Genomic DNA, 23,404 nt, shown 5'->3' on the forward strand with positions numbered 1-23,404 from the left:
ATATCAATCAGTACAAAAAGGTACAGAAAAGAATTTCATTTTACATGTCTTATCTTAAACTGGTCATTCCAAAGGGTTGTAAATTTCTCGTATTAGAAGGCTAGTGTAAAAACAATAACACCCACTCTAATCCTTCTTCAGCGGGTGGAAAACTTCCTCAATGCCATCCCTGGTCGCAATCAACATTTGCAAGTGATCACCAACCTCGATATGGCGCTCGACGGCACTTGTGAATGCATCTCGGACGAGTTCCTGGACATGGTCTCGGGGCAGAGGCTCGGCCTTCTTAGCCTGGAGGGCATGTCCCTCCCCACTACCAGGAATGTATTGGTTCTTGAAGTTCACTTGGTTGTCAAGGAACGGCATGATCAAGCTCGCCGCCGCACCAGCAGCACGGCACTGTTCCCTCTCGTAAGAGCCCACGGGGTCGTAGCTGTACAGAGCTCCCTTGCCTTCCTCATCCAGACCAGCCAGGATGGCGGTCACATAGTAGGGGAAGAAACGCTTTCCGTATAGAATCGTTGACAGACGCTGTGCGCAGGCTGAAACAGACATGGACTTTCCGTGTTGGTACTTGTACATCTTCACGACTGAATCCAATCGTTCTTTGAGAGCGTTGCCGTCCGCGGCGAAGCCGACAACGGACAAAATGATGTGAGCTCCCTCGCCGGTCTCTTCGTCGCCACCGATCTTGAACACTTTCGGAACCATGCGGGAGTTGATATTGTAGCCGGATGTCGAGCGAGTGTCACCAGCGAGAATGGCGAAATCGGATCCTGTGATGCCCAGGGTCGAGCCGCCGTTATCGGTGTATCTGTAGTAGTTCCATTAGCTCATATTCCATCATGTGTAGCTCGAAGGCTTGATTCCGTACGGGTAGAATCCATGTTGCTTGACAGGAGCAGCTGCGGACTGAGAGAAGGAGTATCCAACGGTCTGGCCGCCAGCTGAGTGATCCAAGAGCGATGCCATGGTGGGAATCCCGGTAACTTGGGAGCGAATGTGTATTGGAGTGGTTTGGGCGTGAGAAGATTGAAGGGGAGAAGAGGGCGGTTGGAGGTCGTGGGTCAATTCGTTGATGGAATGGAAGCAACGAGGTCAGGTCCGCTGTCTGACGCGGTGCTGTAGCTGCCTTTCTGGATTACGTAATATTTCCAGCTCCCTTCAACGCCGCGGCCATGCTTAGCGGGCAGCCCGAGCTTCGAACATATTCACCTCAACGTCCGCTGTACACACTTGTCGTGGCAATTTCCTTTATTACGTTGGGGATTTGTTCGGCGCATTGATCACGACTCTACATATCGGTCACAAACAGCCCTAGGGACAGATTTGGCTCTGAACAAGCATCATGCTCGATCTCGGTGCATATGACAGCAGTAGTGAGGAAGAAGATACACAAACACCCCTCCAATCGAAGGTTTGAATCTCCAAGTCGCATAATTGAGATATTGCTAACTTTATACGCAGCAGTCTACGAATGAGCCACCCATCGCCTCGGCGCAGATCGACCAAGCAGACAAAGGTATTCCTATATTCCAGGCCAAGAGCTTCAAAATGGCATTACCATACTGACCCACGTTTAAAATAGCCCAACTATCTGAATTAAATGCGCAAGAGCAGAAACAGCAACCTCTCCCCGAAAGCAAACCTCCAAGCGGCCCCATTCTCGGTCCTGCATCAGGCCCAGCACCACTACCACCCCTCGACAGCGCGCAATCACCAGGTGACCAGCCCTCCGGTGGCCGCTCTTCACCATATTCAACATCCCGAGCTCTGATCCAAGACCTCACTCTTCCTCCCGTGCCCAATATGGATATCCCACCTTCTCCCCCGGGTCTCCGAATCCCGCAGCCAATGCCAAATTCGAGCACTTTCTCTCCCTCAAGAAACAAGGCGTCCACTTCAATTCGAAGTTAGCCAGCTCTTCTTCTCTCAAGAACCCCAGCCTGCTAAAGAAAATGATGGAGCATGCTGGTATCAATGAACAATCGCAATATAACACAGCACTTTCAACGGAACTGTGGGATGCTTCCAGTCTACCCCAGTGGGGCTTTAAGGAAGAACTTCTCAGAGCGCAGCAAGATGCTCGTCAGAAATTAGATGAGAAGAATGCTTCTGGTCAAAGGTCTGCTGTTGAATTTGTATCTGGCTCGGGCGCGAAATGAACAAAATAAGTCACCGTGAGAAGGGTAACGTCGTTTGTGACAGTTACCTTTATCTAGGTACTCTATGATTCGAATACTTCACGTTCGGAAATTACTGAGCATGTCAAAGAAATTCATGCAGACTTGGAAGCAAGCGAAAGTGATTCGTCCCCGCCAAATGTCTAGGTACATACTGGTGAACAGCGGATACGTTGACCACGCCGTCTTTTATGCGGGACTGGAGGTTCCCTTCTATGGGATCACCGATTAACCCTACGGAAATGGTTGATGGTTGACTACACAACCCAAAAAGCATACGCTATTTTCAGTTGCGGCGCAGGGCACAAGGAAGCGGGAATGGTAATGATATAGTACGAAATACATGATATCCCAAGGGAGCGAGACAGCCCTGCATAGCAGATACAGTTGAATCAGCCTCCTCCACCACCGCCACCACCACCAGCGGCACGATTATTGCGCCGCCTCGCTCTCTCATATAGACCCACGTAAGAATTAACAACCATGATATCAAAAGCCTCTCCATAATCCGCCTTAACCTCAAGTACACCACACTTAGAGAAAGAAATCTCACTATTAAACACAGCCACAACCTGGCCTGTACTCTCCTCAACAAGTTTGAAATTGCGCATACTCGCTTTCAAAGGCGACCTTCCTTCCACCGCCTCATTGTGCGTTCGTTTCCAGAGAAATGCCCTTCTCTCATTGTATCCAGCCCGCGTCTTGTCGGGGACTGTCATCTCGAATCGAAATCTTGAATGTAGAGCCAGGGCGGAGTCCCGGGTCATATCTTCCCACTGGACGTTGTTTACATCGTCCGGATCGCCCAGCGCTAATTTGAAACTGCCGGAGAATTTGACGAATTTGCAGGCTGCCACTATGGGCGCGGTATCGCTGGCTCCTGCGTGGAGGGTCACTTCGGGCTTTTTGAAGCTAAAAACGGAGACATTTCCGTAGAATAAGAGGCGTTCGTCGGAGGATTTGATCTCATAGTGACGGTGAAAGGCGGGTCGATAGATGCGATATAAGCGCGAGGGTGATTGTAGTAGCTGTTGTGGGTTCGCAAATGGTGCCGGTGTTAAGTCTGATGACATCCTGGCTGTTATGGATATGGGCCCAGGGGAAGGAATAGTGATATAACAAGAGAAAATAAAAGAAATCTTCAAACTGGGGAATACCCATCTATTTACGTTGAGCCCTACTCCATCGTGACCACGGTTTCTCTCATGATCGTCAGGCGGATTAAGCTTCTTGGAGGCTGAGCACCCTTTGGGAGGCCCTACGGGAGGCAAAATGATTGCCCCGAGCTGGCGAATACGAAGATCTCCGGAAAGAGTAACTCTTCGAGAACAAAACAACCACGATTGGTCCAATCTATCAAAGGGTTCAGATGATACGAAATTGAGTATAATGAATATTTAATTCATTCTTAGATCCAATATATAGAAAGAAGTTGGCTATATAGTAACAACACTCTACTGTAAACGCGCGCGTAGGAACTACCGCTGATTAGTCATACAGAGAGCTCCGTCAGCTCGCCTGCCTGCGCGCGCTCAAGCCGGAGCTCCATTCATCGTCATCGTTCAATCTCCCCATTCTCGTTCTTCTCTTCATTCTTCAGTCTCCTTCTCCTGAGTCTTACCATCCCTCACACCAATCCACAATGAACCACTTTCCGGAAGCATGGGGCCGAGTTCGTTCAGCTGTTTCCCCTCTCACTCCGCCCATTTGGCTAACCCGTCCTAACAGCCCAGAGACGATGTCTACGGCGCCTACGACCATTCATACCTTCAAACGACTGGCCCCAAGGCCCACACCTCATCTCCAGCCGTGACAGGAACCTCTGTGCTTGGCGTCAAGTTTAACGGCGGTGTCGTTCTGGCCACTGACAACCTCGGTGTGTTCACCCGCTGGCCAGCCTAACCAACCATTCATTTGAGCCATTCCCCGAAGAGCACTCGCACTAATCGAATCTCTTTTCCATCATATAGCTTCCTACGGCTCTCTCGCCCGATTCACAGACGTCAAGCGTCTCCGCGTCTTCGGCTCGAATGCCATCGTCGGATTCGGCGGCGACGTCTCCGACATGCAATACATCGACCGACTCCTCGAATCGATCGATATCCGCGAGAACTACTCCCACCACGGCAACATGCTCAATGCCAAGAACCTACACACCTACCTATCGAAGGTTTTCTATAAACGGCGCTCCGAGTTCAACCCGCTCTGGAACCACATCTTGGTCGCAGGCTACGATGGCGAGGGTGAGCCCTTCCTGAGTTCCGCGGATCTGTTGGGAACGACCTTCTCCGCGCCTCATCTGGCTACGGGATTCGGTGCACACCTTGCTGTTCCTATCTTGCGTCGTCTTTTCCCTGAGGAGATGCCTTTGGAGGAGGTTAGCAAGGAGGCGGCTATTGAAGCGTTGAAGCAGTGTCTCAAGGTCCTGTATTACCGTGATGCGCGGAGTATGGATAAGTACTCGATAGCGGTTATTACCAAGGAGGGTATTGATATCAAGGAGAATGAGGTGATTGAGGGGACAGAGCTGGGCTTTTGCTGAGAGGGTTAAGGGTTATGGTGCTCAGACTAAGTAGATTGAGCCTCTCATGATATGCCTATATTTTTTTTTCTGTTTCTACTATCTACGCTTAGTTTCCTCCACGAAGAGAACCATTGGAATTGGACCAAATTGACGATATATAAGTTAGATTTAAACATAAACATTTCTTTCATCATGGTAGATATCTATATACAGGTGCCCCGGGTCAAGGTTGACCTAGAGCTTGGGAGCAGGCTTATCAAAAACCACCTTGTTAGCGCAAGAACCCACACCCTCCAGCGAAACCTCCACACGATCACCATCCTTCAGCCAGAGGTTAGGCTTGCGGCCCATACCAACACCTTGTGGACTAGTAGTACAAAACTTCCGTTAGCATTTCGAGCATGAGATGGGATAGGATAGGGTGATACTCACGTTCCTGTAAAGATCAAATCACCCGGCAACAGCGTAGTCCCCTGAGACAAAAACGCAATAGTCTTCGCCACGCCAAAGATCATATCCTTAGTAGAAGAGCACTGAACCTGTCTCCCATTAAGCGTAGTGGAAATTTGCAACGCATTAGGATCAGAAATGAGGTTCGTCGAAACAATTCCAGGACCCCAGGGCGCCCAACCATCAAATCCCTTCCCCAACCCCCACTGCCCACCACCACGCTTAATCTGCCAGTCACGATGACTGACATCATTTCCAACAGCGTATCCCAGAACGTACTCCAAAGCTCTGGACTCAGGAACATTCTTCGCCTCTTTACCAATAACAATGACAAGTTCGCATTCATAGTCTAAACCCTCTCCTTCCTGCGCGAGTTGGGCGACGGGAATATCATCCGTCGGACCCGCGATGGCTGTGACGGGCTTGAAGAATAGAACTGGATACTTGGGGATGGGTAGGTTGGATTCTTTTGCGTGTTGCTCGTAGTTTAGGCCTAGGCAGCGGACGGTGCCGATGTCCTTCCGAGCTAGTGGGGATAGGAGCATTCTGATGTCTGCGATTTGGTCGGTGATTCTATACTGGCTGAATATGTCGCCTTTGATCACTTTTGCTTGGGTGGCATGGGCAATGTCACTGGTGCCATTGGGGAGGATGGCGTCGCCGTAGTAAATTTGGCCGTCTTTGGCTAGGAAGTGAATCAGGCGCTGTGGAGGATTAATTAGTATTTGGCTTGGCTGGTTGGTCCCCGTAATTGATAAGGGGGAGGCAATTGGGGGTGAGGGGGGAAATGATCATACTGAGAAGGTAGACATATTTGCGAGAGTGATAGTGATATGATAATAATGTTATTTGTGAAGAGAGAAGGTAGAAAGTGGTGGGAAGGGAGATAGATATGTGCTTTCTGGGCCAAGTGAAGTCAAAGTTGAATGTGAATGGTGGACCTCCACTCGGCCGGAAAGCTATCGGTTCCCCCGGCGGAAAACGGAGGAGCTCCCCCCAGCTCCACGACCCAATCGATGGGGGATTTCCATGCACATCCCATCTTGACTGAAGCTATCTGCAAATGGCCCGGCTCTCTGGTCTCCAGCGGGAGGTCCTGTCTCTGTACCGATCATGTCTGCGTGAGATCCGCAACAAGCCCGCTGTGGGTGTTTCTCTCCCTCCTCCCCACACTATGCACACTTTTCTGACTGCCCTTCTCCAGGATTCTCGCAATAACTTCAAACGATATGCACGGTATGTCTTCTACCTAGTATTCCTGATCCCTTTGCCCCCTACCCTACTCTACCCTACCCTACCACCACCATCCTTTCCCGTGGCCCCTCCATTTTCATCGGTTTATCCCGGCTCACTTCTAAGCGGTTCAGTGCGGAATTCCAAAAACATCTCTCGGTGAATAAGAAGGACTTTAGCACCGTCGAATATCTCTTGCGCAAAGGCCACCGCCAGCTAGAGATGTACGCTTCCCCGGGAATTCGCAACATCAGCTAAGCAGCTGAGTGGCTGACTCCCTTCCCCCTTCCGTGGGGTTCTCGTGGGTTTGCCTCTTCTGTCTACCCCGTTTACCCCGTTCCTCAATTAACCCGCTACTTTTAGGTCTCTGGTAAGAGTTCTACGCTCTGGGTGTTGTTCCCGACTTCACCCGGTTCGAGGGTTTCTCAAGAGTATGTGTCAAGGACTCGAGAGTGAGATGAGATAGCTGAAGTCCGCGGGTGTAAGATATATCTTGATCGACCCGTTCGGACGGCCCCGACCTACACGAAGGTTGGAAAATGTAAGAATTTTGTATATTAGAAGAGAATCGGCAGGACAGAACAAGCCTAGTCTAGTCTCACTGTCCATGTATATTACGTTATTATCACCAGGGCTTGATTTATTAGTCAATCACATCTCAACTCTGCAAGATTTACTTTTCCCAGAAACTTCCACCAGATTTCAGATGACCAATGGAGGTAGATTATTCATACAAGGTTCCTGTGCCTTTTCAAACCTACTCCTGTAGACTGTAGTACTATTATTAATAATAGGGAGCTTAGAAAGCCACTAGAATAATCGAACTCGCCACCTTATTCGCCATAGATTTCCCCAGATGTTAGTCGAGGCTTGGAGAAGTTGGTGGAACGGGCGACCCGCTTCTGGAGGATTCTGCCATTCTGACAAAGGACTACAGTATACTATAGCACAGTATATAAGAGAGGAAGAGGCAGGGTGTAATTTGAATCATCACTCAAAAACAAACATCTCTTGATTCTAAACAATCATCTTCTGATTCTTAAATCCACCCAAATATAATCAAAATGGCCTTCTTCCAGTGTCGCCAACCCTCCTCCTTCTCACCTCTTTTCCGCCTTCTCGATGATTACGAGACCCACCGCTCCGAGCCGCGCCCCACCCGCGCAGTTGCTACTCCAAGCTTTACCCCATCCTTCGATGTCCGCGAGGCTTCGAATGGCTACTACCTGGACGGCGAACTCCCAGGCGTAGACCAGAGCAATATTGAAATTGAATTCAGTGATCCACAAACTCTCATCGTGAAGGGTCGCACTGAACGAAACTACCAACAAACTCAAACCCAAAGCCAGGACCAGGAGCAGGAGCACACCGAGGAACAGACCTCGTCTCCATCTCCATCTGCATCTCCACGCCAACACCAAGCAACCGTCGAAGATGACTCAGACGAAGCTGACGCTGACTCCGACTTCGCCATCAACACCGATGACGACACAAGCTCACAACAACTAAAGCAGAAGCCTTATGCAGAGCCAACAAAGCAACAGACGCAGACGCAGACGCAGACACCCCAGCCTGAATTCCACTTCTGGGCGTCGGAGCGGTCAATCGGCGAGTTCCAGCGCACATTTACCTTTCCCACGCGCGTGGATCAAGATGGTGTGCGCGCTAATTTGAAGAATGGGATTCTTTCGGTTTATGTTCCTAAGGATGCGACGCCTAAGGTTAAGAAGATTCGGATTCTGTGAGATTCTTCTCCTATAAACGAAGTTACTTTACTTCAAGTAAAGTAGCTCCAAGTACGGTACCTGATCTGAACGAATGGTTCGAGTACCCGAGGAGCCGGAGCCGAATCGGCTGATTTGACATCTTTGCATCGGGACGGGACTGGACTTGGGCGCGTCGGGTTTAAGTTTTGCTTTTTTACATTTTCTGCATAGAGCCTGTATTATTTTATGATATGTGATATTTGAATTATTTTGAACTTTATCTTATTTTGACTTGAGACGAACGATCTAGATCTAATGAAGTGAAGTGAAGTGAAGTGAATATTATGCAATGATTTGAAATATGACTTCAGTCAGGGCTTTGTACTTTGTACTCGTACTCCGTATACGTGCTCCATATGAATAAACCAAATCAAACCAAACTTCAGTGCATGACTAAATTATACCATACATATGATCCCGATTCCATCAAATACGAATAATGTCCAAAAAGTAGAAAACTAGCGACGAATTTTATCTCTCCAATGACATAATGTGATACATCTGTAACTGCAAGATCTACCAACGCCAAGCCCGCCAAAAGAGTGAAAAAAAGCCACCATCATCTGACAGAAAATCCAGTAGCGTATGTACCTCCTTACATTATGTGGTGGCTGGGGCAGGACAGGGCAGAAAGAAATCCCGGTGAGAGTGCCACATGGCTAGCCTCTGCAGGGTTGGGTTCGATGCAGATCGAGACTAGACCAGACTAGCTACAGCTCCATGCATGCAACAAAGCTCAAAATAAAGCCAAACGGAATCTGAAACCGAAACCGAAACCGAAACTGAGAAGAATCGAGTTTTGAGAGTAAAAACTTTAAAAAAAAAGAAAACTCGTAAGATCGGAGGAAGGATTTGTTTCAAATGATAAAATTTCATTGCGATTTCCACAACGCCCGTATACAACGCCGTTAGATGACAGTAAGGAATGTTCAGTTCAAACGAGGGTATCCATGTATCCATATCCATATCCATATCCATATCCATGGCCAAAACCAAAACCAAATAAGACTCCACCTAAATGACCGTAAATGACCGTAAATGACCAGAAGCCAGCGCCAAATCAGAAATAAAATCAAAAACGCCAAAGGACTTTTGTAGATCAGAGACCTCAATAAAAAAGACAGCCAAAAAGAAGAGTGAAAATCCGGAAAGAAAGAAAGAAAGAAAATAAAAACAACGAAAGGTACAAAAACCAGAAGAGAAGAAGATAAAACTCCATTCGTTCACGTCACATTACTAAAGTGCATAAGGGGAGGTCGTGATATGAACATCAGGTTGAGGACGCGTCTTCGTTAACTTGCGACGCCGATAGTCTTGACTGCGGCTTCGGGGCCGGCCACGATAGGTCTCGGGGGTGGAGGTCGAGGTGGGGATAGGGAATTCCAATTCCATTTCTTCCTCAGTATTCTCAGACTGAAGATGATCTGGAGAAAGAATCGTGGGTAATTTTGGAATTTCGATGATCGAGTCATGTCGCCATGCCCGGCTACCTTTGCCATGCAGGCTTTTGCTTCGGGACCTGGAGCGAGCGGAGGTAGTCTTTGTTAAACTGCCAGATTGTTGTTGTTGGCAGCTGTTTAGTGTTTCCAACGTTGCTGTCGAGCTCGAATCATGATCATGCAGAACATTCAATGTACTCGTCGAGAACGTGTCTCCGTAAAGAGGGCCTCGCGTGGAAAGAGTTGGCTCATCTTGTGAGGCGAATGAGGATGATGAGCTTGATATGAATGATTGGTAGGAGGCGTATGGACCAGGTGCAGGAGCAGGACCGGGACCGGGACCAGTTTGTACAGGGTACGGATACTCCGTATTCCGAGGAGCGCAGAGCGTCGATCGACGAACCCTTGATCCGGAAGATTGGCTGGACGGAGCACTGGAATCGTACCAGCGAGTAGAATTGGGGTACAGCTGAGAGAAATTACCCGGTTTGACCTCTTGGAGGCTGGTATGTCTCTGGATTTTCTCATTGCGAAGATCGCATGTTTGGTCATTAGCACCACCATCACTGGTAATACCGATACCCTTTGTGCTGTCCGCGGTGCAAGAACCAGATGTCTGGGAATCGAAGGAGGCCCGTGTTCGACTCCGGTAAATAGAGTGCACGGATGTTGCAGAACTGTAGCCGCTGTCGGTTTTGTTGAGAGATCTGGATGTGCTGCGGTTGATGGTGGCAGTGTTCTTTTCGGTCTGGTTAAGACCAGAGCCCTCGTCGCACATACCGATTCCCTCGTCTTCCGCTTCAATAGGGAAGATGGTTTTATGTCGAGGCTGTACAGTGATGGTTGGTGATTTTTCAAATGAGAATGGACTTCCGGGGACATCGTCGGATTTCTGTAGATCTGGAACGGCAGGGATCTGCAGTGGAGTTCCCTTGGAGCGCATGGTTTCGAGGCGATCTGGAAGAGCCGCGCCAGTTCCGACAACCTGTGTTTGACCAAGTGGGATTCGTTCACTTGGGCACGGAGAGGCAGAGCCGTTGACAACTCGCAAGGATCCCAGCTTCAACGCTCCAAGTTGAGTATACCGGGGATCTGTCGGACTGGTTGGTCTCATTGATGACGAGACAGGGAGTGAAGTTCTCTGTAGAGGAGGTAGTGGCCATTGTAGCGTATTTGAATCCAAAGAGTCCTCAGTAGAGCACTCTGGCTCTCCTATCGGTGACGGAAATCGTCGAGTTACGGCGGCCGTTGAGCGTCGAGTTGCAAGACCGGGTCGTGTCAGGAGAGAACGCCGACGAGTCAACGAGAAGCGTTGGTTGCCAACGGTGAAATGCGTATTGGATGAGGTTGCTTCGTGAGCCTTATCCCCATAGATCGCACTTCGATGTCTCTGAAGAGGAGTCTGGATTGAATTCGCTCGCTTTGGCCTTCCCAAATCCAATGATTGCTTTGATGAGGTAGCAAGACTTTCCGTTTGACATGATGCTCTTCTTACAGATGGACTGGCTGAGAGCGTGCCAGATCGAGGTGAGAGAGGCGAGAGAGGCTCGACATCTTGAGCTTTGGAAGGTTGAGGGTGAGATACATCAATCGAGTGCCTCGTCACATTCCACTTCAGCGAACTTTCGGATTTAGACTCAGTCAAAGTAGGAAGGGACTCTCGTTTTCTGGAAGGGTTGGTTTTGACATCCTTGGAGATGTTTGAACCAACCCAAGGGTTCTGCCATCCAATTAATCCCGAGGCTAGTTCCGGACCATCCGTTTCAATAGGAGGAAGCTGAGGAGCATTCAGAGTGGAGGATTTCTTCGTCAAGGGTTTTGATAGTCGGTTTACACGGCGAGTCTCATCCTTCGTAGGGCTGGAGAATGAGTTGCCCATGGCTTCACAAGCGCCACCGGCTGAAAATGAGATCAAGTTTTCCCCACACTCTCAAAGGGAAAACATGCGCAGCATGGGGGTGGAGTAGCAGCAGCGTAATATAACCTGGGTGTCAATAGAGCCGGAGATGGCGGGAGTGTATAACTCCTGCTGATGACGGTGCAGTACGCCCCAGATTAGATCGAATCCTGGATAAACTGACGTCAAGCCACGCCTTGATTGCTTCGCGATCGATCCGGGTCCCAAGCTCGTACCACGGCTGTGTTGAGAATCTGCGGTGCGATTGGCGGCTGAAGGGATCTCCGTGCGGAGATGATGGAGGAAGTATAGTGTTTCAGGTTTCAGATTGGAGGAGACCACGGGGCTCGGTTGGACCGGGGTACACGATGTGTGATGTGTTGAGGGTTGAGGTAACGTCAAAAAGAAACCAATTGGGGGAGAGGAAGATATTCACAATATTCCAGGGTCTTCCAAACGGAGTGGTCCAGCACCCAGGTCTACTACCAATCTCGTTGCCTGACGACGTATAGACAATTTTGAAACAGTCAACCTAACTGGTTCATCCCCAAGGAATGAATAATGATAGAAAAAACAAAAGCAAGAAAACAAAATTAATCAAAAAATAAAAATAAAACCAAAAAACAAGGAAATTGAGAAGGGGGAGGAGGGGAAGGATGTCAGAGCGGGTTTAGGGGCGGGGGAAAGATGTGGGCAAACAAAGGATACATAAGTGCAGTGGAGAGCAACGACGCATCAGCCCATGCTCTGTGTTTGAGGCCACAAGCAAGACGAATGCGTTGGTCGTTGCCACAAAGGTCGGGGAAAGAGAATTGGGGCCATGCCATTGTAGCTGCATGCAGAACAGGGACTGCCCCCTTTGCAAGAAATTAAATTAAATCAATTAAATAAAAATAAAATAAAAGAGCGATCTTGACGTGATGATTTCGAGATGGTAGGCCAGCAACTTTCTAGCCGCAAGCGGGCTGGGGGTACCTGAAGTGCCGGAAGTATAGGGTACTTCTCCACAATATGGCCCACCCGTATTCCCCACAAGTACCATCTACTTTCCCACTGACCTCTCCATTTTCTGGGATCCCCCGCTGCATCGAAACCGGATGTGACATCCCAACTTATCGCCGATCCACCCCCCAAAACACAATCGACTTGTCTGTCCCCTCTCTCCCGTCTCTCCCTATTGGATCTGCAACGGCTACCCTTTCCCAGTTTCGGCTAGATCTGATATTCTGATCTTCCGAGAACGTCCAGGCACGCGTGGCCTTGGAGGGGGAAGGGACACTCACAGCCCCAGCTCCAGCTTCAATTCGAGTCGTGCAAGACTGCATTCGTCCAGAGCGTGGAGGACAGCTGACAGTGACAGAAGCGAGAGTGGGTCATGGCTTGTGGTTTGTCGACCTTTCCTTTCCTCACCGCGCTTGAGTTCGCGCACGCATGTCGAGTGTTGGCCGATCGAGCCTGCACCTGCACGACCGGCTTAGAGGGCCTAGAGGAAGGAGGAGAAGGAGGCTGGTCTTCTATTCGACTTGTCACACAGGTATCCCTGCCTTATATTCTTTACCTTTTGTCATGCAGGAGGCGCTCGATTTATTACCTTGCCACATATTTGACGGGAAACTGATCTGGAGTGTGAATAATAATTGTATTTGGATATACTAGAATGCGATCGGCCTCAAAATAACGCGACGGGTGGATGTCCACAGAGCCGACCTGGACACTGAACTTGAAAGTGTGGATCCGAGTCTACAGAATGCACAGGACGCTTCGGCACTAGAAGATGAGGAGGATCCGGTCCGCGTCCCCAAAGTTTTCTCCTGCCATCAAAGGGATACCGCTTAATACTTCACCGCAGGAAGCCCTGGTCCGTACCGATGGCCATTCCAAACTACACATAGAGTATGAGATCCTGCTCTCCCCACATACCAAGTTCCCGTCTTGTACTTTGTGCTCCACTGGGACAACCAGGGGCCTATCGGGTTAGATGCAGTCTACCGGTACCTCGTCCCGGAGTCGTATAGAAAGCAATTGAAGAATGTGGGGGTGATGGGTGGGATCAGCTTCGGCGTAGGTGGCATCTCCTCCCCTCCCTTCCCCTCGCAACAGAAAACGAAACGAAAAGGTCGACTTAATGATGTTCAATGGCTCATGTCTCGTAGTATCATCCGGAATCTGGCGCTCCGGCTTTCTTTGTTCACCCGTGCAACACGGCGGATGCCATGGGAAGGATTGCAGATGCACGGACGGTAACCCCAGAGACGTATCTTCTCATCTGGCTCGGACTGGTGGGCCAGTGTGTGAGCCTACACGTCCCACGCGAGCTCATCTTGTCCCAGGATGGTGCTAGGCCATTGTGAGGCAATTGGCACAGACACGCCAAGCAAATAATCCGACCCCGCGAGCTTCGATCCCCTTCCCACGGGCCAATTCCAATGGCCTTGGAAAGGGCGCCATTAGTCCTCATCGGAAGAGGCTTCCATTGGAACATCACTGTCTTCATCCATCGGGGCTTCTCCTTCATCGCTTTCCTCCTCGCGAGCGCGCTTCACTCCCTGGTTCTCGCCGTTCACGTTCGCTGGCCGCGCGGGAATCGCGCCAGGAGGACCACTGAAAATGGACTTTTGCAGGTCGCTCGAAACAACAGGTTGCTCTGTGGCAGGGGCGACATATGTACCGCGAAGCTTGGCGAGAACATCTGACGTGCCCTTCGCATAGACAATTTTCTAGAAACAATTGTGAGTCCAGGAAGTCGTGAATCAACTTATGGAGAGACGTACCATCTGCTTTCCGAAGAAATCAAACCCTTGAAGGGCACGTAGTGCTTGTGTGCTAGCTTGAACATCCTTGAATACGATGTGGGCTTGACCGCGCATTTTGCTCGTCTTCATGGCCACCACGTCGAGGACGGTACCGTAGGTGGAGAACAGGGTGTATAGCGAGGAGCGCAGATCGTGCTTGCGAAGCTTGTCTGGGAGGTTGGTGCAGTAGAGACTAAAGAGGCTATTAGTCACCCATGCCAGCTCAATGGCGATCAAAAGAAGGGTAAAGCTCACGTTTGGTTGGGATGGCCGGCCGCTTTGGCGTCGGCGCCTTTTGATGGCGCGTTCTGGGAGGACATATTGTAATAGAGAAATAGAGAGCGCGTCGTCTCTTCGCTCAGGGAAAACGCTGACAGACAAATGCAAGGAAAAGGGGAAGGATCGAAGCTCTAGACGTGCGGCATGGGGTCAGTCTTTCGAACCCGAGAAAAGACAGCGAATCACGTGACCATGATATTACGTCAGCAATCCTGCGGCGTCATCGCGCCCAGCTTCCCCCCCCGATTGCCCGCCTACCTCCCCCTCATTATTCTATCTATCGACGGTAGAGAGCTCCTCCTGTCGTACCTTCATCATGGCTGCTCCTCAAGTTCACCACCTCTTTCACGCCCCAATTGCCGACCACTCCTTCTCATCCGATAGACAGACACTTGCTGTCGCTCGGGAGAACAATGTGGAGCTGTACCAATCATCAGGCAACAAGTTCGCGCTGAGCGACGAGCTGAAGGGCCACGAGAAGACTGTGACCAGTGTTGACATCGCTCCTAACAGCGGTCGCATTGTTACTTGCTCGCAGGGTATGAATTATACCACCAAAATCGATTGATTGAACTTGAACTAATGCAATCTACTTCGATAAACAGACCGCAATGCCTATGTCTGGGAACAGACCCCCTCCGGTTGGAAGCCTACCCTGGTCCTCCTGCGTATCAACCGTGCCGCTACATTTGTTCGTTGGTCTCCCTCGGAGCAGAAATTCGCCGTTGGCTCTGGAGCCCGCGTTATCGCCGTCTGCTACTTCGAGGAGGAGAACGATTGGTGGATCTCGAAGCACTTGAAGAAGCCCATCCGGAGTACCATCACGACTCTTGCATGGCACCCGAACTCAGTGCTACTTGCTGCTGGCTCTACCGACTCCCACGCGCGCGTCTTCTCCAGCTTTATCAAGGGTATCGATACCCGTCCCGAGCCCAGCGCCTGGGGCGAGCGCCTCCCCTTCAACACTATCTGTGGTGAATTCCTGAACGACTCCGCTGGCTGGATTCAGGGTGTTAGCTTCTCCCCGAGTGGTAACGCTCTTGCCTTCACCGGTCACGATAGCAGTGTTACCGTCGTGTACCCGAGTGCGCCGGAGCAGCCCCCTCGTGCAATGCTGAACATCTCTACCCGTCTCCTGCCTCTTAACAGCCTTATCTGGAACGGCGAAAATGAGATTATCGCCGCTGGTCATGTAAGCCTGTCTCCGCATTGCCCTGATATTACCCCCTTACATTAACACCGACTCTAGGACTGTGAGCCATTCCGCTTCCGCGGCGACGAAAGCGGCTGGCAGTTGGCAGGATCCCTCGAGAACAAGGACGGCGATGGTGCCGGTGGTGCTCGTGAGGAATCGGCACTGAACATGTTCCGCCAGATGGATCTCAAGGGTCAGGCGCAATCGAACACTAAGCTCAAGTCCACCCACCAGAATACCGTGAATGCCGTCCGTGTCTTCCAGGAGTCGAACGGTCAGGTTTCGTCTTTCAGCAGTAAGGCTTTCTGTTACACCTTTGAGAGACATGAGTATACTAACAATGATCCCAGCGAGCGGTGTCGATGGTCGTGTTGTGATCTGGTCTACCTGAGCAGTGTATGCGTATGCGTATGGGACAATAGTCTCTTAGAATATAAGCACTTCTATGAAATTCAAAGCGAATCATGCCCGGACTTTACTTTCTTTTCGTATAAACCAAATAGAAGGGTATATTATAATTGGAGTGGTTTTCAGACTGCCTGCGAGGTCAACTCAGCGCCATCAGACGATGTTGTAGGGGAGAATGAACCAGATAGTGGGAAAGCATCGGTTAAAAATGTCAAACAAGTGTTAGTGTGTTGATAAGCCTCCGAATGGTCTAATGGTATTGGCCTAGATCATTGGGGGGGAAAGAGTGAGGAGGCTCTGAAGAGACGCAATGGGACCGGTGCGTGCCTACCTTGTCTTTTTGCTTTTTTGGGGCTTCCAGGTCGCAGGGTCAAAATCAGGACAGGGCATTTTGACCCTTTACCTTTTCCCTCCTTCCCTTTAATTTTGTTTGCTGCTGTTGCCTTTCTACCTAGTCCTCGTGCCTTCCATAAATGCATCCGTTTGCATAGTCCCGTGGTTGCCCCACATGACGCAATGACTAATCTTCCCCAGATTCTCCAACTCCAAGCCCCGTTCCTTGGAACTTGTCGCACCACAACCCTCCTCTGCAATTGCGATAAAATGTCTCCCTGGAGGCGGTTCATATCTACCTGCCTTGCATTCTCGTCATGGGGCACCTCATTGGCACATACTGAAACGAACCATATTTCAAACGAGCTATTTGACTCATTAGAGGAGTTATCTCGACTAGTTGATATCTCCTATTGCGTTGGCACATCCGGCGTGCAGAAGCCATTCAAGTGCCTCAGCCACTGCGAGGAATTTCCGAATCTTGAGCTGATAACGGTGAGTTTTGATGCGCAGCAATAGGCTAACAGCGAGAGTGGCAGTGACTCATGGTACTGACGTTGTGGCAGACCTGGAGCACAGGTGTGCTTCTCTCCGATTCCTGCGGCTACGTGGCACTCTCGCACGCGCCAGGACCGAAGCGCATTGTCGTTGCCTTCCGCGGGACATACTCAATCACAAACACGATTATCGACTTATCCGCCGTCCCACAGGAGTACGTACCATACCCAGGAAACGGCGACGAAGAAGAAGAAGAAGAAGAAGAAAGCAAAGAAAAGGACGAAAGACAGCCCGAGAAATGTCAGAACTGCACCGTTCACGCTGGATTCATGTCTTCATGGCGAAATACCCGCGAAACAGTTCTCCCACACATCACAGATGCGCTTGCAAAGAATCCCGATTATGAAGTGACCCTGGTCGGCCACTCACTCGGCGGAGCTGTAGCCGCACTAGCAGGACTAGAGATGCAAGCGATGGGCTGGAATCCGCAAGTGACGACATTTGGGGAGCCGATGGTTGGAAACGCTGGATTCGCGGATTTCCTCGATAAGCATTTTGGACAGGGGAACTATAGCGATTCAAGTCGCGACCCTGAACACCGGCAGTTTCGCCGTGTGACCCATATTGATGACCCGATTCCTCTACTGCCTCTGAGTGAATGGGGATATGCGCCACATGCGGGTGAGATATTCATTTCGCGCCCTGAGTTACCGCCCACTGTTGAAGATATACACATATGCGTTGGAAATCAGGATGAGAGATGTATTGCCGGGTCTGATTCACCGGAATCGCTGCATGATGTATGGCAAGACATCAATATTCCGGTGGATGTCGAAGATGTGCCCAACGGAGACGGAGACCCATGTTCAGAAGAAAACGAGGAATCTCTTCAAGATCCGGATCACCAGGTCGTTCTCGGGAGACCGAGAGGCACGGGGTCGTCAAAATGCACACCCGCCGATGAGACTGCGCCCCTTTATCCTCGAAGCTGGTCGCTGATTCCGGCGAGATATCGGCTTTGGGAACTTTTCTTTGCGCATAGGGATTATTTCTGGCGCATTGGGTTGTGCTTTCCCGGGGGAGATCCGACGGGTTGAGGTGTGTATGAGAATTTCATGAATTTATGCGGGCTTTACATTGGCACTGGATGCGTTTAGATTGCGATATAAGGTGGCTTCTACTTTGCACTATCTGCTGTTTTTCTGACATTTAGTTTCAAATATTGTACTTAGTGATTTATTCACAATTTATGGTCCTACAAATGTGCTGGACACAACGTCAATGGACTCTATTATCATTCTATGATATTCAATGCAAAGTTCACCCTGAGCGGAAGTGCTCAAGTGTGATTTCCAGTCGTTTCCTCCTTCAGAGTAACATCTGTGCCCCAAGATACGTTTCCATCGAATGCCTTCACATCTATGTTTCCAGGCCGCGTAGAATCAAAATCTAGACGATCTGGTATTCTCAGCCCGGATGCGAAATGATACCGGTTGAACCAGACAGAAACACCATCTCGATACAGCCAAGGATCTTCAGTTCTTTGCTGCCACTTCTCTAGATCTGATCTCAATCTCTCCAATAGCGAGCGATATTGTGGATCTTCTGCTAGGTTTTTAACCTCCAGCGGATCATTCGCAAGATCATAAAGCTCTTCCGGTCCACGAAAGAAATAGTCTTTCAGCTTCCGTTGCCCAATTTTGATTTCACTCTCCTTTGAATTCCGTATATCTTCCCAGGAAAGTGATCCATATATATCAGACGCGAATGGGAAGTCCAAGCGCCAAGCCAAGTTTCTATGATACTTGTACTGTCTGTCGCGAATAAATCGCGTTGGCCAATAGTTTGTGACCTCATGGAACGTATGCGACCCGAAGACTCTTTCACGTCCGGTATCAGACTCATCTGTCGACGAGCCAATGATTCGCAGAAGCGATTGCCCTATCCGTTTCTTGAAGGGGTCTTCTGTAGCCGGATGGCCCACGAAATCCAATACTGTTGGTAGGATATCGACGTAAGAAACCATCGCAGAGCTTACAGCTGATTTCCGCTCTGGATGTTTGATGATCAGCGGTAAACGAACCCCAGCATCGTATAGTGTTGTCTTTGAATTGATGAAAGGAGGACCATTGTCACTCAAGAAGATAACAAGAGTTGACTGTGCGAGTTTGGAATCGTCCAGTGCTTCGAGTACAAGTCCAATACCCTGATCAAGGCGATGAATAGAATTGTAATACTCAGCCAACTCCAATCTGGTTCCGGGTGTATCATTGACGAAGGGAGGAACCTCGACATCATCCGGTTTATATTTTCCTTCTCCGACGCGAGGGTCATACTGGCCATGATTACCGAATCCTCCTCTAGTCCGATCACGATGAGGATCCTGGTATCCAATCGTAAGGAAAAACGGTCTACCATCCTGATCAACCTCTTCAAAGAAAGACCTTGCTTGATCCGCAATCAACGCCACATCACGAGTATCACTTTCCTTCCTAACCTCCCAAGGATAAACCGGCTCCGGTCCAACGTGAATCTTCCCAATAATCCCCGTACGATGCCCAGTCGCATTCAAAAGCCCCGGAGCAGTCTCAACATGATCAAATGTAACAAAATGATGACGATGACTCGCTAACCCATATTGCCCATTTTGATGGGTATGTAAGCCAGTATAGATAACAGAGCGACTACCGCTGCAGGATGCCGTACTTGCAAAGGCATAGTCAAAGCGAGTTCCCTGGGATGCGAGATTGTCGATGTTTGGCGTTTTGATTCCTTTTGCTCCGTAGCAGCTTAATTGTTTTCCCAAGTCGTCTGCAATCATGAGAAGAACATTTTTGTGTTCGACCATTTTAAATCCCTTTCTTCTGGCTGTCGATTAGAGTCTGTGCATAGGCTTCACGGCGAGAAAAAAAAGGGTTTAGTGTAGCTTGGGATGGGAAGCCGTACATCCTACGGAGTACTTGGGGTCTTTTCCAAATTAAAGAAAATAGCTCCACAAGTCGTGCAAGCTAAGAAGACCCTTTTGATAAATTTCCACCAACAGGGCGATTTACGAAGTGCGCAATCCGGTTGAATTATGGTAAAACTCTCTGAAGCTGACGGGTGCAGATGATGCCTTCGGGCCCCGCATTATCGTGCTTGAACACAATAGGACAGTCTATCGATATGGGAAAATCAATCAAGGGTCGCGAGAATTTTGAAAATTAGTTCGAGAAATAGATGAAGAATCTACTAGCTAGCTCAGATGACTAGGAAAGTCGTAAATATTCGTCATTAATCTAGGGAAATTTGGAGGCTGTTGTTAGACTGCGCAGCTGCCGGATATTGAGAAACGTGATTATTGATAGGCCGTCTGCATTTTCTTACTACAACCTAAAATCATGACTGTATGTGGGAGATAGATTTATGACGCATGATAGCGGTAAATAGACAACATTGAAAGGCATAACACGGTTAGAGGTATAAAATAACCGTGATATACTGTGGATTTAGTTCGAATTATCATTTTCAAATTCAACTACTCTAAAGTTATCAGTGCGACCATGCGTCTATTGACACAATTGCTTCTCCTAAAGGTAGCCTTTGGCCAACTTATTGGACCAGTAGGACCTACCACGAATTTGGAAGAAAAGACTGTCCAATGTAACATTCTCCATTACGGCGCAATTGCAGACAATTCGACAGATATCTCAAACTCTGTTGAGAAAGCGTTCACGGAATGCGTTACCAAGCATCCTGGTAGTCGTTTGATTATACCAGAGGGGGAATATCTTCTCAATAGAAGCGTGGTTCTTAGCAACGGTACAAACTGGGCCCTTCAGTTGGATGGACTGGTAACTGCCGCATATGGTGGTAATTGGTCTGTTGATCGTGAGTTGATTTTGCAGGGATCGGCTGGTGTTGAATTGATCAATTCAACCATTAATGGAGAAGGTGACCAACGATTTTTGCTAGATGTTTTGGTGATTGTCAATGGTTAGTATGAGATATACGAATCATTTCATTCCTTTTCGACGCCAAGCCCTGATGATTAGCTTACTTTTTGCAGCTGTTGATTTTGAATTTTATTCCTCTACGGGACTTGGTGCCATCCAAGGACAAGGATATATTTACAGAAATTCCAATAAGTAAGATTGGACCCAGTGAACTTTTCTTTCTGTTCTGTCACTAACATGAATCCCAACCACAGCACAGAGCGTCCGCGACTTGTCAGATTGATATCGCCAATCAACGCAACCGTTCATGACTTGATCCTGGTCGACAGCCCAAAGTTCCACATCATACTCGACTTCGCATTAAATGTGGAAGTTTACCATTTGACTATACGGGGTGCGAATCTCGGAAGCTATGATGGTATCGACGCGATTGGAACGAACTATTATATCCATGACAATGAAGTGTGTTCCCCCTTTACCTTCAAACTGTCTCCCTCTGGACCAAATTTCAGACAACAAGATTTCTCTTCCTGGACTTTGCAGCTCACAAACTACTATCTAGGTGACAAACAGGGATGAATGTGTTTCCATCAAAAGCCCATCACACCATGCGTTAGTAGAGAATATGGTCTGTAACCAAGCTGGCTCGGGTATCTCAATCGGAAGTCTGAATGTCTCGGCCGAAATATCCAACATCGTAGGTCTTTCATGATATGAAATCCATGAAACTACACTGACAAGCCCAATAGGAAGCCAGAAACATAAGCATCATTCAAGGAAACAATATTGCCTTCATCAAGACATACCCCGGTGGATCTGGATATGTGACAAATATCACATTTTCTAACTTCCGCTCCCTTGCTAGCCTTTACGGGCTGGATATTAACCAATACTGGCAAAATACCTTTGAACCGGATACTGGTGCTGTGGCTTTGAGCAACCTCGTCTTCCGTAACTTCTCTGGTAAGTTTCTCTGCATTGGAGCATGGAACACGAATCCCAAGAAGACTAATCAATTATATTACAAAACAGGCTCGGTCGCTGATGGTTCGAAGCGACCTCCGTTATACCTCATCGCAAATGACCTGACATTTGCCCTTAACGTCACCGTCGAAGACTTCACCGTATGGACGGAATCGGGTACTCAGATAATCAATAAAATCAGCAATGTCTTTGGAGTTGGCGATGACAGCTACGGCGCCAACAATGGCATCAAAAATCTAACAGGGACAGAGTCACCATATTCATACACCAGCAGCTACACGGTAACTGCGACTCCGACTAATTGGGAATCCCCAACCACCCCGTCGTGGGCTGCGCCGAGTACAGGCTATGGCAGTAAGCTCTGAGATCTGTTTTCTTTTTCCTTTTTTCTGCGTTCTTACTAACTTCATATAGCCTCTAGTCCAATTCCGGTATATCACCCTGCTCCTCTTTGGCGTCCAGGTGGGATCGATTACGACTTGCATTACTGGGGAACATTCTAGCCTTATCAATACTCTCACTGGAATCCCATATAGTTGCTGTTGGATGGAAAACCGTGTAATGAGTTTGAAAAGTGATCTACAATGCGTGAAAAGTTCAAGCCACTTCTCATTGTTACCATCAACAAAACATATATCACTGGAAAATTTCACTATGTGCCTACTTTATATTTTCCCAGTTTCCATAGAAAATATTTGAGGAGAACCAGCGCGAGTCCAACAACTCCAGTGATAATATTGATAAGATAAAACTCTCTTGCTACGGAAAATGAGTGATTGCTATAGTACTAGTAACTAAGATAAGACCTCGGTTACCTTCGAGTTACTTTCAGGTAGCATTGCCTGGCCCACCTGGGCGTAAATTTCTTACCGCAACAGCGAACCTAATACACTTCTACATATACCTTTTCATAGAATTGCTTCTTAGCCGAAGGAGGTCTCTAGATACCAAGGGTAATCTACCCAGTGCTAAGCTTGCCATGCTTGCGAGGAGAAATGCTTATTCTAAATTAACCGAATTCATGCAATCTACCGAAATCAGGGTTTGGAATTTGTCCACCAATAAGGTGGAAAATACTGTTGAAGCTAGAAGTCTCGGTCATCAGTGTAAACAATTTTTCAGGTCTTCGGGAGTGTCATTGGGCTATAGACAGTTGACGCCACCCGCGCTTACATGGCGAAACTGATAACTAGCATGTTTTCATTCACCTGGCGTCAAATATGACCAAGGGTATGATCGCTTAACCAGAATAGCCTCTAGTGTGCCAAGACAGGCTAAATTATTAACTGGAAGGAATTGAGAATATGTACAGGAAAGGATTGTAGGTCATATGCAGGGAATGGTATCATTGAGCGCCAAGAGCACGACTTGGTCATAAGATATTGCCCATGTTTATGGACTTCGCTGAGAGAAAACAAAAAATCATATATATCTGAATTATAGACCCTACAAAGAAGGAAGAGACCAAACATTTTAATATTCTTTCAA

General features: G+C 48.6%; 14 protein-coding genes across 14 annotated transcripts; 8 read left to right on the forward strand and 6 right to left on the reverse strand.

Moving 5' to 3' along the window:
- Nucleotides 1-126: 126 nt before the first annotated feature.
- prs3 (proteasome core particle subunit beta 6) lies at nucleotides 127-972 on the reverse strand (the record flags this gene model as incomplete). Its single annotated transcript, XM_056626804.1, has 2 exons — nucleotides 127-814; nucleotides 875-972. The coding sequence occupies 2 exons, from the start codon at nucleotides 970-972 to the stop codon at nucleotides 127-129; spliced, it is 786 nt and encodes a 261-aa protein (XP_056492599.1).
- Nucleotides 973-1,348: 376 nt separating this feature from the next.
- N7509_002168 (HCNGP domain-containing protein) lies at nucleotides 1,349-2,165 on the forward strand (the record flags this gene model as incomplete). The annotated part of the gene is made up of 4 exons (XM_056626805.1): nucleotides 1,349-1,417; nucleotides 1,468-1,522; nucleotides 1,589-1,669; nucleotides 1,732-2,165. 4 exons carry the CDS (start codon nucleotides 1,349-1,351, stop codon nucleotides 2,163-2,165), a joined length of 639 nt encoding a protein of 212 aa, XP_056492600.1.
- Nucleotides 2,166-2,575: 410 nt separating this feature from the next.
- Nucleotides 2,576-3,256, reverse strand: N7509_002169 (uncharacterized protein; the record flags this gene model as incomplete). Its single annotated transcript, XM_056626806.1, has 1 exon — nucleotides 2,576-3,256. One exon carries the CDS (start codon nucleotides 3,254-3,256, stop codon nucleotides 2,576-2,578), a length of 681 nt encoding a protein of 226 aa, XP_056492601.1.
- Nucleotides 3,257-3,825: 569 nt separating this feature from the next.
- On the forward strand, nucleotides 3,826-4,725 carry pre4 (proteasome core particle subunit beta 7; the record flags this gene model as incomplete). The annotated part of the gene is made up of 3 exons (XM_056626807.1): nucleotides 3,826-3,855; nucleotides 3,912-4,059; nucleotides 4,154-4,725. The coding sequence occupies 3 exons, from the start codon at nucleotides 3,826-3,828 to the stop codon at nucleotides 4,723-4,725; spliced, it is 750 nt and encodes a 249-aa protein (XP_056492602.1).
- A 216-nt stretch (nucleotides 4,726-4,941) lies between these two features.
- Nucleotides 4,942-5,969, reverse strand: N7509_002171 (fumarylacetoacetate hydrolase family protein; the record flags this gene model as incomplete). The annotated part of the gene is made up of 3 exons (XM_056626808.1): nucleotides 4,942-5,074; nucleotides 5,140-5,891; nucleotides 5,955-5,969. 3 exons carry the CDS (start codon nucleotides 5,967-5,969, stop codon nucleotides 4,942-4,944), a joined length of 900 nt encoding a protein of 299 aa, XP_056492603.1.
- Nucleotides 5,970-6,220: 251 nt separating this feature from the next.
- Nucleotides 6,221-6,648, forward strand: N7509_002172 (succinate dehydrogenase assembly factor 1; the record flags this gene model as incomplete). Its single annotated transcript, XM_056626809.1, has 2 exons — nucleotides 6,221-6,393; nucleotides 6,525-6,648. 2 exons carry the CDS (start codon nucleotides 6,221-6,223, stop codon nucleotides 6,646-6,648), a joined length of 297 nt encoding a protein of 98 aa, XP_056492604.1.
- An 806-nt stretch (nucleotides 6,649-7,454) lies between these two features.
- Nucleotides 7,455-8,135, forward strand: N7509_002173 (30 kDa heat shock protein; the record flags this gene model as incomplete). Its single annotated transcript, XM_056626810.1, has 1 exon — nucleotides 7,455-8,135. One exon carries the CDS (start codon nucleotides 7,455-7,457, stop codon nucleotides 8,133-8,135), a length of 681 nt encoding a protein of 226 aa, XP_056492605.1.
- Nucleotides 8,136-9,392: 1,257 nt separating this feature from the next.
- Nucleotides 9,393-11,474, reverse strand: N7509_002174 (uncharacterized protein; the record flags this gene model as incomplete). The annotated part of the gene is made up of 1 exon (XM_056626811.1): nucleotides 9,393-11,474. The coding sequence occupies one exon, from the start codon at nucleotides 11,472-11,474 to the stop codon at nucleotides 9,393-9,395; it is 2,082 nt and encodes a 693-aa protein (XP_056492606.1).
- Nucleotides 11,475-13,266: 1,792 nt separating this feature from the next.
- N7509_002175 (ATG3/ATG10 family protein) lies at nucleotides 13,267-13,843 on the forward strand (the record flags this gene model as incomplete). The annotated part of the gene is given in 3 exon segments (XM_056626812.1): nucleotides 13,267-13,465; nucleotides 13,477-13,553; nucleotides 13,646-13,843. 3 exon segments carry the CDS (start codon nucleotides 13,267-13,269, stop codon nucleotides 13,841-13,843), a joined length of 474 nt encoding a protein of 157 aa, XP_056492607.1.
- Nucleotides 13,844-13,939: 96 nt separating this feature from the next.
- Nucleotides 13,940-14,604, reverse strand: N7509_002176 (U2 snRNP complex subunit MSL1; the record flags this gene model as incomplete). The annotated part of the gene is made up of 3 exons (XM_056626813.1): nucleotides 13,940-14,209; nucleotides 14,264-14,477; nucleotides 14,540-14,604. 3 exons carry the CDS (start codon nucleotides 14,602-14,604, stop codon nucleotides 13,940-13,942), a joined length of 549 nt encoding a protein of 182 aa, XP_056492608.1.
- A 275-nt stretch (nucleotides 14,605-14,879) lies between these two features.
- Nucleotides 14,880-16,149, forward strand: N7509_002177 (WD40 repeat domain-containing protein; the record flags this gene model as incomplete). Its single annotated transcript, XM_056626814.1, has 4 exons — nucleotides 14,880-15,102; nucleotides 15,169-15,755; nucleotides 15,813-16,053; nucleotides 16,109-16,149. The coding sequence occupies 4 exons, from the start codon at nucleotides 14,880-14,882 to the stop codon at nucleotides 16,147-16,149; spliced, it is 1,092 nt and encodes a 363-aa protein (XP_056492609.1).
- Nucleotides 16,150-16,769: 620 nt separating this feature from the next.
- N7509_002178 (lipase family protein) lies at nucleotides 16,770-18,094 on the forward strand (the record flags this gene model as incomplete). The annotated part of the gene is made up of 2 exons (XM_056626815.1): nucleotides 16,770-16,994; nucleotides 17,066-18,094. 2 exons carry the CDS (start codon nucleotides 16,770-16,772, stop codon nucleotides 18,092-18,094), a joined length of 1,254 nt encoding a protein of 417 aa, XP_056492610.1.
- A 242-nt stretch (nucleotides 18,095-18,336) lies between these two features.
- On the reverse strand, nucleotides 18,337-19,845 carry N7509_002179 (sulfatase family protein; the record flags this gene model as incomplete). Its single annotated transcript, XM_056626816.1, has 1 exon — nucleotides 18,337-19,845. The coding sequence occupies one exon, from the start codon at nucleotides 19,843-19,845 to the stop codon at nucleotides 18,337-18,339; it is 1,509 nt and encodes a 502-aa protein (XP_056492611.1).
- A 694-nt stretch (nucleotides 19,846-20,539) lies between these two features.
- On the forward strand, nucleotides 20,540-22,419 carry N7509_002180 (putative rhamnogalacturonase; the record flags this gene model as incomplete). Its single annotated transcript, XM_056626817.1, has 7 exons — nucleotides 20,540-20,972; nucleotides 21,046-21,124; nucleotides 21,187-21,394; nucleotides 21,495-21,629; nucleotides 21,682-21,895; nucleotides 21,965-22,270; nucleotides 22,331-22,419. 7 exons carry the CDS (start codon nucleotides 20,540-20,542, stop codon nucleotides 22,417-22,419), a joined length of 1,464 nt encoding a protein of 487 aa, XP_056492612.1.
- Between the last annotated feature and the right edge of the window lie 985 nt (nucleotides 22,420-23,404).

The sequence above is a fragment of the Penicillium cosmopolitanum genome, assembly GCF_028827165.1.
Source record: "Penicillium cosmopolitanum strain IBT 29677 chromosome Unknown utg000004l:1.0-4361866.0:1.0-4365735.0, whole genome shotgun sequence".
Taxonomy (NCBI): Eukaryota; Fungi; Ascomycota; class Eurotiomycetes; order Eurotiales; family Aspergillaceae; genus Penicillium; species Penicillium cosmopolitanum.